The sequence below is a fragment of the Vulpes vulpes genome, chromosome 11 (genome assembly GCF_048418805.1).
Source record: "Vulpes vulpes isolate BD-2025 chromosome 11, VulVul3, whole genome shotgun sequence".
Lineage (NCBI taxonomy): Eukaryota > Metazoa > Chordata > Mammalia > Carnivora > Canidae > Vulpes > Vulpes vulpes.
In genome coordinates, this window is record NC_132790.1 from 62950205 (window position 1) to 62963190 (window position 12986).

Below are 12986 nucleotides of genomic sequence, written 5' to 3' on the forward strand. Positions count from 1 at the left end.
AATGGTCATTTTAATGAAGGCTTAAGACTTATGAAAAGAAGAATTGGGCTTAAAATAAATATGTCAATTTTCAACCAACCCTAACTTCCAAATGTTGTTAAAGTTGGAGAGAAGAGTAGTTGATAGCTTTGTTCCCAGAAAAATTTTGTTTCAGTTAGCAAAGTGCTTCAGACATCTTAAGAATCTTCTCTGTGCCAAGCACTATGTTAGAATATTCTTGGGAATAAGATATTCTTCTGTTTTTGCCTTCATTCCATTTTTTCCCGAGAGCAAATGAGAGTCACACTCTTGAGAAGGTTGATTTGGATTCTCTTGCAAGACTTGGATTATTGCCATGCTCCCACAATCTTTGTGACTAGTCTCAATTTTCTCATCTCTAAGTAGAGAGGATTTCATTAGATTTCTTTACAGCCTGTGTCTATGATATATTATTTATTCTCAGTGTGAACACTTCCATTTTGTTACCAGAAGTGAGAAATTTGAAATCGCAGGATGGGAAAAAATCTCTATCGTATTTACCATATTACATTTATTTGACAGTATACTGTTTTTCAAAATCCGTGTTGTAACATTTATCTTAAAATGGCGTTTCCAAGGTGCTAAATATTAAGAGGCACAGCTATCAGCGTCTAAATTTTCAGGAGAGAAGTTACTAGCATAATAAAACAAACTTTATTCCCAGTTCTTAGAGGTAAAATTGAGAAAATAGGAACATAACCACCTATCATTCAGAGACAGCCCACAGAGAAGAATGCATTAAGTCATTTTCTTTTTCTTCTGAAAATAGCAATGACCCCTGGAAGCAGAAATATCTTTTTCTTTCATGAGTCATAATGCAAAAATAATAAACAATATTGTTTTAATGGCTCTAAAATAGCAGCACTGTTGAATATTGGAAAGAGTATGCTTTGAGCTTAAATGTATATAAATTTAGAACTTGGCCTTGTCATTTCCTACCTGTGAAACTTTGAGTAAGATACTTACCTTTAGGAGTTCTGAGCTCCAGTATCATCATCTACCATTATGGAAGATAATCACCATTCCCCATTACAGTCATGATTATGTTAGAATTACTGTTGCTGGAATGCATGCAGCAGGCACTCTGGAAATGCTTGCTGCTCCTGCAGGAAGTTACTGATGATTCCATCTGACTATGTGGGCAAAGGGAGCAGTTACAGTACTTTATTTTTTGTTATATGGAAACACATTGATAGACTTGAAATTTTATCCTTTTTCTATCCTAACTTCTTAGGCTGTTGTATTTCAAACCCATTAATACACAATAAAGTTTTAAAATACTCCCAAACAGGGTAAGGGAACAAAACTTATATCCTTCATTCAGGGATTTGTGAAATGCATTAATATTTTGGCATGACTTTTGTTGTTTGAGACCAGATGTATCAGTGGCTGTCCTGTAAGAAGCTTATGGATGTGCACGTCACTATGGAAACTACAGAGTTAACATGCACTGTAGTCACCGGTGCTTTCTGGACACTGGGGATATAGCAGTAAACAAAACACAAAAATGCCTGTTCCTCTAGAGCTTTTGAGGGTAGGGGATGACTAAGTAAAATACATACTGTATTAGTAATTTCAATGGAGAAAAGTAAGAAGGCATTGGAATATTGGGAAGTTGTAATTTTATTTATTTTTTAAATATTTTATTCATGAGGCAGAGACACAGGCAGAGGGAAAAGCAAGCTCCCCATGAGGAGCCCAATACAGGACCCTGGGATCACACCCTGAGCCAAAGACAGACACTCAATCACTGAGCCACCCAGATGCCCAGGCGGTTGTGATTTTAAATGAGGTGGTTAGGAATGGCCTTCCCAAGGAAGTGATAATTGAGAAAAGGTAAAAGTTTAGACAACCTAGAGATTTCTGAAGAGAGACTGTTCTAGGCAGAGGAAACAAGCATGTAGAAAGGCTTTGAGGTTACATTAATCATTATATAAGCAAAAGTTTGGGGGAAAGGTGGCAAGAGAATGATACTGGTTTTGTGCATATGGAAATCTGAGGTATTTATGGGACATCCAAGTAGTGATGACCAATAATCAGTTCAGGAGAGGCCGAAGCTGGAAGGAAATCTGTGGGTCACCATGGGGTATTGAAGTTGTACATGGAGCTGCTTCTGGAATTATGTTCAGAGTGAGAAGAGTAGAAGGCTGAGAAAGGAACCCTGGGAAACGGAGACTTTGGGTGGGGATGGAAGAGCAGCCTGCAAGGAAGACTCAGGACCAGCCACCTCAGAGGTCAGGTCGGGTAGGAGAGAGCAGTGTTACTGAAGCAGTGGTGAGGGGAGGGCCTTTTAACTTCAGTGTCTTCCTCCTCCTCTCTGCCAACTCCCAACTAAGTCAGCCTGGAGCATAGCAGTTCCCACCACTAGCTAATACCTACCTCATTTCTTGCTAGGACTCCATTAATATCTAGTTACCTAGTTTCCTTACTCTTAACCTTACCCTTGTCAGGCAGCCTTCTGCACTTCTGCCACAACAGTCTATCTGAAATACTCAACGCTGCCAGAGGCTCCCCATTATCCTCAAGATAAAATCTGACCTTCCCAGCCTGGCATAAGATGCCCTTCATGATCTGGCATGCCGTACTTGTTCTCACTTTCTGCTCCTTTTTCCCTGACATCCTCAAGTTCTTGCATTCAAATTATTTGTCCTTTGTAGGACACTTCTTTGCCTCCAGGCCTCTATAATGCTTTCCTTACTACCTGGAATAACTAAGTGTCCATGGCTCATTAAACACCACAAGATTTGGCTAAAGTATTACCCACCGTCTCTACAAAGCCCTTTCTGACTTCTAGACAAAACCAGGATATTCTCTTAGGGCTGGCTTCCTGGTTTGTAGCATATCTCTAGTGTAGTCCTAATGACAGAATCTTGGAATTATCTCCTGTTTGTTTTTTCTCTCCAGCTTATGAGCATCTTAGAGGATAGTGGCTTGGAGAATAAGTATCTTTGTATTCCTAGTGTTTAGTGTAGTAAATGTCCAATGCAATGGTTCTCAAAGTGTGGTACCTACCTTAGCAGCATCAGCAACACCAGTTACTTGTTAGAAATGCAGATTCTTGGACCCTACCCCAAACTTATTGAATCAGAAATCCAGGAGGGGAAGCCCAGCAATATGTGGTGGTTTTTTTTTTTTTTTTTTAAATATTTATTTATTCATGAGAAATAGAGAGAGAGAAAGGCAGGGACACACAGGCAGAGGGAGAGAAGCAGGGAACCTGATGCAGGACTTGATCCCAGGACTCCAGGATCACGCCCTGGGCCAAAGGCAGGCGCTAAATCACTGAGCCACCTAGGGATCCCAGCAATATGTGTTTAATAAGCCCCCCAGGTGAGTGTGGTACCTTTGAGAACCATTAGTCCAGTGAAATGAGTGATGGACATTGTTTCAGGAATAAACTCTGGTCTCATAAGTAGGAGAAAATCCTTCAGCTTCAGTTCTTAGAAAAAGGAAACAGTCATGCTCTACTGATGGCTACAAGAACTTAAAATACAGCATATATAGTTAAGATTGACTTTTTTTGATGTCATGAATTTTGGTTCAAAGTGTATTTGGAGCATATCGATTTAAACCTTTTTTTTTTTTTTTAACTTTTATTTATTTATGATAGTCACACACAGAGAGAGAGAGAGAGAGAGGCAGAGACACAGGCAGAGGGAGAAGCAGGCTCCATGCACCGGGAGCCCGACGTGGGATTCGATCCCGGGTCTCCAGGATCGCGCCCTGGGCCAAAGGCAGGCGCTAAACCGCTGCGCCACCCAGGGATCCCCGATTTAAACCTTTATAATTAGAATTAGATGAATTAAAAAGAAGACACAAACTTGTTATTTAAACACTCCATATTTTTTAAATTTAAAATTCAATTAGCCAACATATATTACAGCATTAGTTTCAGATGTAGAGTTCAGCAATTCATCAGTAGAATATAATACCCAGTATTCATCACACGTGCCTTCCTTAATGCCCATCACCCAGTAATCCCATGCCTCTACCCTACCCAAGCAACCTTCAGTTTGTTTCCTGGAGTTAAGAGTCTCTCATGGTTTGTTCCCCTCTCTGATTACTTTCCATTCAGTTTTCCCTTCCTTCTCCTATGATCCTCTGCGCTAAAGAACCACTTCATAATATTACCAACAGAGATAACCAAATCAGTGACTATTTCTAGGTGATATTACTGTGGTTTGGATTCTTTTGCTTATGCTTATCCACAAGTATGTTTTTTTAATTCAGAAACCTTTATATTTAAGTCATTTGAAATATTAAAAAGAAGTTGAAATAAATCCATCTGATTTTGGGTGTTTTTTAAGATATCTTTTTATTTTCTAACATCCAAAATAGGAATTAAGGAGAAAAGATAAATTCTGCGTTTTATATATATATATATTTTTTTAATTTTTATTTATTTATTTTTATTTTGATAGTCACAGAGAGAGAGAGAGGCAGAGACATAGGCAGAGGGAGAAACAGGCTCCATGCACCCGGAGCCCGATGTGGGATTTGATCCCGGGTCTCCAGGATCACGCCCTGGGCCAAAGGCAGGCGCCAAACCGCTCTGCCACCCAGGGATCCCAATTCTGCGTTATATTAAATGAAATTTTATCTGACTACCACCTATTTTTGTGGATGCGTACGCACTATAAAAAATTCTCATTGAACATTTCATTGCTAATTTAAGCTTCTATAATATGTAACATTGTTTCTGTGGGATAATCAGTTTTCAGTTGGTGTGAATTTCACTTATAGGACTCCTTTCAGGAAAGTAGCCTGTCCTAAGAGAAATCTTTTTTTTTTTTTCCATAAGAGAAATCTTGATTCTTTTCTTTCTAGTTCTAGAATGAACTCAGATTTTTTTTTAATTGATAAATTTTGGGAGTTTTATTTTTTAGGGAGAGAGTACATATGCACAAGTGGTGTTGGGGGGAGGTGGTGCAGGGGGAAATGGAGAGAGAGAATGGTAAGCAGATTCCACGTTCAAAACTGAGCCAAAATTAAGAGTCAGACACACAACTGAGTCTCCCAGGTGTCCCAATAAACTGTTTTTTAGAGCAGTTTTAGGTTCACAGCAAAATTGAGTGGGAAATGCAGAGAATTTCTGAATATCCCCTGTCCCCACATCTATACAACCTCCCCCTGACCTTGACACATTGTTATCCCCCAAAGTCCATTGTTTATGTGAGGGTTCATTGTTGGTGTTGTACTTTATATGGGTTTTGACAAATCTATAATGACACGTAGCTGCCATTGCAGTATCATTCAGAATAGTTTCATTGCCCTAAAAATTCTGTGCTCTGCCTATTCAGGCTCTTTAAAAAGAAGTTTTCACAGATCTCAACACATGGTGATTTAAATTATTGTGTCCAGTGCTCTTGCACATGAGAGAACTAGATATAAATGCTTTAAATTCTTTTTGTTTATAGTTCTTGAACAACTACTTGAAAACATAAATGCCATAAAAATTATAGGGTTGATAAAAATCAAATTAGCAATCAGTATAACAAATGATGTTTTGCTGAAATTAAATGCCAGTATTAGGTTTAATAGGAGCACTTACTATTTTTCACTGGTTTACTTTATTATTTCCATTTTAAGCATGGTAGATCATCATGGGAATAATCATTGTTGTTATAGATATTAGTATTTTCAACCCAATCTGTTCTTTTGTTGGACTATTTTAATGGTACACTGCAAAAATAGCAATGAAAAAATATTTATTTAATGACAAGTTCTTTATTGCCAGTTTAAGGTGATATTTATTGCTATGAAGTGTTTGGAAATGGTTCATAAAAAGTAGTCTGGCCAGTACAACTGAATATAGTACTAACCAGTCTGGGATATTTTTTTTTTTTGAGTTTGACAGGTGTGTGTGTCCTCTCTCTTCTCCATTCTATCTGCATTACTTGGCTTCAGCTTGTCACTAATAGGATTATAAATACGTACACAGAAGTGAGTACAGCAATCTTGTGGCAGCATTTACATTTAAAGATGGTCATTCAGAAGATCTGAGATATACATAATTTTTTTTAAGTTTAACCTGAAAATTAAAACAACTTTTAAATTTTCAAAGAACTCATGAATGTTCTCCAGGAATAAGTCCTTAGATCTAAGAAACTCATCTTTATTATAAGTACTATTAAAATTATATTTCTAATAACTAAGTTCATGAGACAATAATACATAGTATTTAAATAGATTTACAATATTTTAAAAAGCCACACCAAAACATTGAATAGCTAGCCTAGTTTTAAACTTTTTAAGCTTGTTCCAAGTGTAAGTCACATAAGTTTTTGCTATCAATGTTATTAAGTTCTTTATTTTAATTCAAACAGTATTAACATACTGTTATATTAGTTTATTAGTGTTAGTTTATATTAGTGTTAGTTTATATTGTTAATTAGTGTTAGTTTATATTAGTGTTATATTAGTTTCAGATGTATAATAGAGTGATTCAGCAATTCTGTACATTACTCAGTGCTCATCATGATAAATGTGCACTCTTAATCCCCTTCATCTATTTCACGCGTCCTCCCTGCCTCCCCTCTGATAACCACCTGTTTGTTCTCTATAGTTAAGAATCTGTTTCTTGCTTTCTCTCTCTCTTTTTTTCCTTTGCTAATTTGGATTCTTAAATTCTACATATGAATGAAATTGTATGGTATTTGTCTTTCTCTGACTTATTTTGCCTAGCATTATACTCTCTAGATCCATCCACATTGTTGCAGATGGCAAGATCTTCTTTTATGGTTGAATACAATTCCACTGTATATATATATGTACCACATCTTCTTTATCCACTCATCAGTGGGCACTTGGGCTGCTTCCATAGTTTGACTATTGTAAGTAATGCTGCAATAAACATAGGGGTGTCTGTATCCCTTTGAATTAATGCTTTTGTATTTTTCGATAAACACCCAGTAGTGCAATTACTGGTTGGGAGACTAGTTCCATTTTTAACTTTTTGAGGAGCCTCCATACTGTTTTCCACAGTGCTATCTATACCAGTTTGTATTCCCACAACAGTGCAGTGAGGGTTCCTTTTTCTCCATATCCTTGCCAACACTTGTTTCTTGTGTTTTTGCTATTAATCTGTTTTAAGTCTACATTTTGTCTGTTCTACATTCCCTCTACCCTTGTTCTTGTTCAATTTACTATTCCCTTTCCTTTACTAATATTTCTTATGACTTCATGGTTTTGGTGAGGCTATAGTCTCAATTCCCTGCTCTGGTCAGTTTTGATATACTATCCATCCTCCATGAGTGGCTCATGGCTGAGCACATGACCCAAACTGGGGCAATTAAGAGTCTTTACCTAAGATTCTTCAGACTGAAAGCCAGTGGAGAGTGTCTTTTGTTCTTTGTGAATTAACCTGGGATGGCATAAGAGTTGAATTTCCTGAGGGGCACCTGGGTAGCTTAGTGGTTGAGCATCTGCCTTTGGCTCGGGTCGTCATCCTGGGGTCCTGGGATCGAGTCCTACATCGGGCTCCCTATAGGGAGCCTGCTTCTCCCTCGGCCTATGTCTCTGCCTCTCTCCATGTCTCTCATGAATAAATAAATAAAATCATTTTTTAAATTGAATTACCTGAAAAATACCCACAGTGGAAGCCATTTGTAATAGGATAGAACCAGACTCAACAGGAAGGGCAAAGATACTAGGACAAAGCATCTTGGAGATGAAGTCTGCATCTTCAGCTGTATAATTATTTAAGTATCGTCCATCAAATTACCTTTTTGTTAAAGTTAGTTCCAGTTGGGTTTTTCACTTGACACTAAAAATCATCCTTAAATAATCCGTATTATAATTAAAAAGAGTTCTTTTTTACAGGTGAAGATGGAGCTGGAAAAACAAGCTTAATAAGAAAAATTCAGGGAATAGAAGAGTACAAGAAAGGAAGAGGGTTGGAATATTTGTATTTAAATGTTCATGATGAAGACAGGGATGGTGAGTATCATTTATATGTAAAACAAATTTCCTGAGGCCTGAGAGCACTGCTACTCATATTAGTGACTTTTCTTAGTGTGTCATTTTTCAGTAGGAGTCCTATCTTTCATGCTAGTCAGTGAATAGTTATGTGCAGGCATATTTTAATTAGTTTGGAATTGAAATTCATTTAGTGATTTTTTTTAACATCTTAAGGTAGTCTGGTGTGAACACGAGCTTTCTTGCTATTCTTGACGAATCTAAATTTTTCAGTTAACTGCCCCCTCAGATAGTGAAATAATAGTATCCTAGTGTTGTTTTGTTGACTCCCTTTTCACCATCTCATTTTGTCGCAAAAATGTCATCTACTCCCCAGCTTTTTTCAGTCAGCCATTTTTTCTTGTATACATCACTTGCCTTCTCATTTTTGTGTATGATATCTTGAATATGAATGGCTATCTCTGCTGTTAAGAAGAGAGAGAGATTTTGATGCTAAGAATAGAAACGTAATGCACTCTGTTCATTGGGCGTGAGAAATAAGTAGAGGCTGCTGGTGTTCTTTGTTGGCAGTTAAATCATTTTCCTGAATGTTTGTTAGGCCTTTACTAAATTGTTGAATGGGACCCTAAGTGGTTGAACCTGTCATCTAGGTCTGACTTCTAAATTGTGGACCTAAGTGGTTGGACCTGTCAGAGGAGACCTCTTCTGTGGAGGTGCCCTAAAATACCAAGTAGTATTGTTAGTTGGATAATGAAATAACTTAATCTTGTTGCCTTGGTAACTTTCTTTTGTCTGTTATAGATCAAACAAGATGTAATGTATGGATCTTAGATGGAGACTTGTATCACAAGGGCCTCCTTAAATTTTCACTGGATGCCATTTCTCTGAAGGACACTCTAGTTATGCTGGTTGTGGATATGTCAAAGCCTTGGACTGCTTTGGATTCTCTACAGAAGTGGGCAAGTGTTGTTAGAGAACATATTGACAAATTGAAAATTCCTCCTGAAGAAATGAAAGAAATGGAACAAAAGTGTGAGTAGTCTAGAAATACTAATACAGATTTCAAACACTTGACGTCCTAGCAAACGTAATTGTAGGAATTTTTGATTTTGAATAAGGTTCAATGAAAGACATGTGACTACTGCTTTTGAAATTCAATTTGATGTGCTAGGTTTTTTTTTGTTGTTGTTGTTTTTGTTTTTTTTTTTGCTAGGTTTTAATGTAGTTTTCAATTGGAAACCTAAAAAAAAAAATAAATAAATAAATAATAATAATAAAAAATTGGAAACCTATACATAATGGTGGACTCTTTTTTTTTTTTTTTTTTTTAATTAATTTTTATTGGTGTTCAATTTACCAACATACAGAAAAACACCCAGTGCTCATCCCGTCAAGTGTCCACCTCAGTGCCCGTCACCCATTCCCCTCCAACACCCGCCCTCCTCCCCCCTTCCACCACCCCTAGTTCGTTTCCCCGAGTTAGGAGTCTTTATGTTCTGTCTCCCTTCCTGATATTTCCCAACATTTCTTCTCCCTTCCTTTATATTCCCTTTCACTATTATTTATATTCCCCAAATGAATGAGAACATACACTGCTTGTCCTTCTCCGATTGACTTATTTCACTCAGCATAATACCCTCCAGTTCCATCCACGTTGAAGCAAATGGTGGGTATTTGTCATTTCTAATCGCTGAGTAATATTCCATTGTATACATAAACCACATCTTCTTTATATAATGGTGGACTCTTTAGTAGAGGTGCCTTTTCTCCTTTGCCAAAAGGCCATAAATGTTTGTTTTGAGAAGTAGGTTTTTAGGGTTAAAAAAATTTTAAATCTTTCTTCAGCTGTTCATTTTCAGCAGTTTTCATTTCTTAATAAGTGGAGCAATATTATTAGCCTTGTCAAAATGAAATGTGCCCCCAAAATGTTAACACAAAGATGTTAAGCTGGTTTTATGATTTACAAAATACATATTTTGTACCTACCCCTCTAAAGTGGAAATTTTCAAGCGAATTATGAAAACGATATAGGTCATTTCTAACAAATTATAAGCCAGTTGTCACAGTTCTTAATTTCACTGAGAGCTCTTCATTTGCCAATGTTGTACTTTGCTTAAGAAAATGTAGAGATGGAATGCTGCTTTTCTTTGTTATTGTGAGCTGATTATAATTTTTAGGGGAAAATTGATAGCTTACTGGAATTTGTATGCTAGGAAATTATAGAGGATTAGGAGAACATAGGTCCTTAGTCACTGAAAAAAATGTGTAACTGCTTTTACTCTATAGACTCTCTTTCCTGTCGGCCATTGCCTGTGGGTCTTTTATTCCCTAAATTTACACAATAGCAGCGATTCTCAATTTATGGGCCTGGGACCAGCAGCATCAGCATCAATACAGCTGGGAACTTGTCAGAAATAATGCATTCTTGAGTCCCACCCTAAACTCAGTCAGTTACTCTATTGCCTTCTAAAACTTGAGAACCACTGTTAGATTTCAGCCTCTGATTTGAAGGGTAATAGCTACCAGGTCTGCTAAGGTTGTATGCATGCTGCTGTGTTCCTGGAGGAACTGCACTCAGCTGTTCAGGGTTCTCTCTTCCCTGACCCCATGTAAGTTTAAGACAGTTTTCCTCCTCTGTGGCTCTGTGTAGAATTCCCTCATACACTATTTTAATCCTGTGCTATGGATAATTTGTTTCCAGTTTGTTATTTTGCTTTTAAACATAGAAAGCAGCCTTATATAGAAATCCTGCATCGCTGATTATTTCCTTGATAATTGCTCAAAGAGTAATCATTGAGTCAAGGTATACGTTGTTAAGGCTCTTAATACGTTCCCATTAACTTTTTGTTAAGTGAAAGTTTTGACAGACTTGCAAATGAGTTCTAAAAATGTATCAGCATTGGTAGTATCTCATTAATTCTTACCAGGGATACAGAGTGAATATGGCCCAGCATTACACCTAGGTAAAAAGGAGACCTGAGTAAAGGATTTAGAAAAAAGAATGTTGGAAAATCACCTAGGTCTGACTTCTAAATTGTGGAACACTGCCCCACCACCACACACACACTATTTGTTTATCCCCTTAGTGCCCTCTGTGAATTAGAGAATGTAGAGAGGCAAAGCTAGATAGTGACGTACCTAAAGTAATTCGTACAGACAGAATCAGGCTTACATTGAACCCCACTCATTGAAGCCACTCAGTGTAATAATCTGCCTCCTCGTAATTAATGTGGATCTCCTCTTTCTGTCTTATCTTTGAAACAGATTTCTCAAACCCTTTTTATTTCTTACATAAGACTGTGTATAAAGTCTCAAAATACATATTTAGATTATGGTAGAAAAAACTACCTGCTGAAATAAAGCAGTCTCTAAACTATGTGTTAAATTGTTTACCTTGATTTTCAGTGATTAGAGACTTCCAAGAATATGTAGAGCCCGGAGAAGATTTTCCAGCCTCTCCTCAGAGAAGAAATACTGGGTCACAGGAAGACAAAGACGACAGTGTGGTTTTACCCCTGGGTGCGGATACACTTACACATAACTTGGGCATCCCAGTACTAGTAGTTTGCACAAAGGTTAGCTTCCTTCCTAGAGATTCTACTACTGGTGTTAACCAAGGGTGAACAACTGTTTTGTTTTCCAGCCTCCTTTTAGAGTTGTCACACTAACTTTTCTAGATAATTTTTCTTAACAAATAGAAATAATATTTTAAAATATTGAATGTTAATCACATGTTGGTTATGTGATCTTAATCATAGTTTCCTTTTTTTTTAATCATAGTTTCCTTAAAAGAAAACGTTACTTCAGATATTCTGTGATTGAGTTTCATATTCCTAATTTCAATTAGACTTCAATGTCCAGTCAATTGGGTAGAAATAACTACAGGAAAGATGATAATTTCAGTATTAATTTTTATAAAATACTTTCCACATTAAGTTGTGATATACTAATATCCTAATAGAAGATTATGCACTTAAAATAGACTTAAACACCTACTGGCACTCATTATGTAAAGTTAATATGCAGTTATCAAGGTCTTTTTATCAGAACCTCCTCCTTAGGTTCTGATAAGATTGCTGTTACCAAATTCTGTTTAGTTCCATCACTGTATATACTTTATGATAACATCAAATCTCCTTTAAAAAATAATTTCTAAAAACAAAACAAAACAAAAACAAAAAACAAACAAAAAAAATTTCTAACTCAAGTTCATCTTCTTCCCATATGGTCCTAAATAGTATTTATATTGTTTGTAAGTTATGGAATGGTTTAGGAAATGACAGAACATATAAACCTTTTTGTGATCTAAAATTATTAATATTTTTTATAACATGTAACAATTTGCACATGTAATTGAAGGGAGGTATGGAACTTACTCATCTTTGTAATGAAAATGATAAAAAAAATTTTATCTAGCTTAAGTTTTATTTTAAACACTACAAAAATTATAACAAAGGGATGGGGTAGCATTTAAAACAAAATTTGTTATCTGCTTTTCAAATAGTGGTTGTGCTTTTCAAATAAGTAGTTGTTACTTGCACCTTTTCTGTAAAACTTTTAAAATTCACACACTAGAATTATTTTGTGTGTGGTTTTTGTTTTATTTTGTTTGACAAAGAGCTATTTATTGGTAGATACTTCCCCATTTTACACTACAACTTGCCTCTTATAAAAACCTCTTATTTTTCAAAGGAAAAATGTTAAGCTTAAAGGGACCTGAATTAGTATCAAATGAGTCAGATTCATAAAATTTTCAAGTCAGAAGAGCTTATTAGCTGGCCATCAGTTGTGTATTAGCTCAGGACCTTTTAAAATGTGTAGGGGGATGGGAGAGGTGTCTTAGGATGGAGAAATAATGGTGGTTCAATTCTACCTAAAGAGTCTGGAAATTGAGATTCAGAGAGACTAAGTGTCTTGCCTTAAGTCCAGATCCTCATATTTCATTTAAAAAATGTTTTTTCTAAACTATTATGTTTCACCAAAATTGTCATAAGTCAATATAATTATAAATATATAACTATATATAATAATAGTAAGTCTTTAGTAATATG

At 36.2% G+C, this 12986-nt stretch overlaps 1 protein-coding gene across 1 annotated transcript in view; it reads left to right on the plus strand.

The window, feature by feature from the left end:
- DYNC1LI1 (dynein cytoplasmic 1 light intermediate chain 1) overlaps nt 1-12986 on the plus strand; it is a 48349-nt gene that overhangs the window by 16350 nt on the left and 19013 nt on the right. The window contains exons 3-5 of the mRNA XM_072726597.1: nt 7840-7956; nt 8737-8967; nt 11341-11510. Of these exons, the coding sequence (XP_072582698.1) occupies nt 7840-7956; nt 8737-8967; nt 11341-11510 (518 nt within the window). The remainder of the gene's footprint in view (nt 1-7839; nt 7957-8736; nt 8968-11340; nt 11511-12986) is intronic.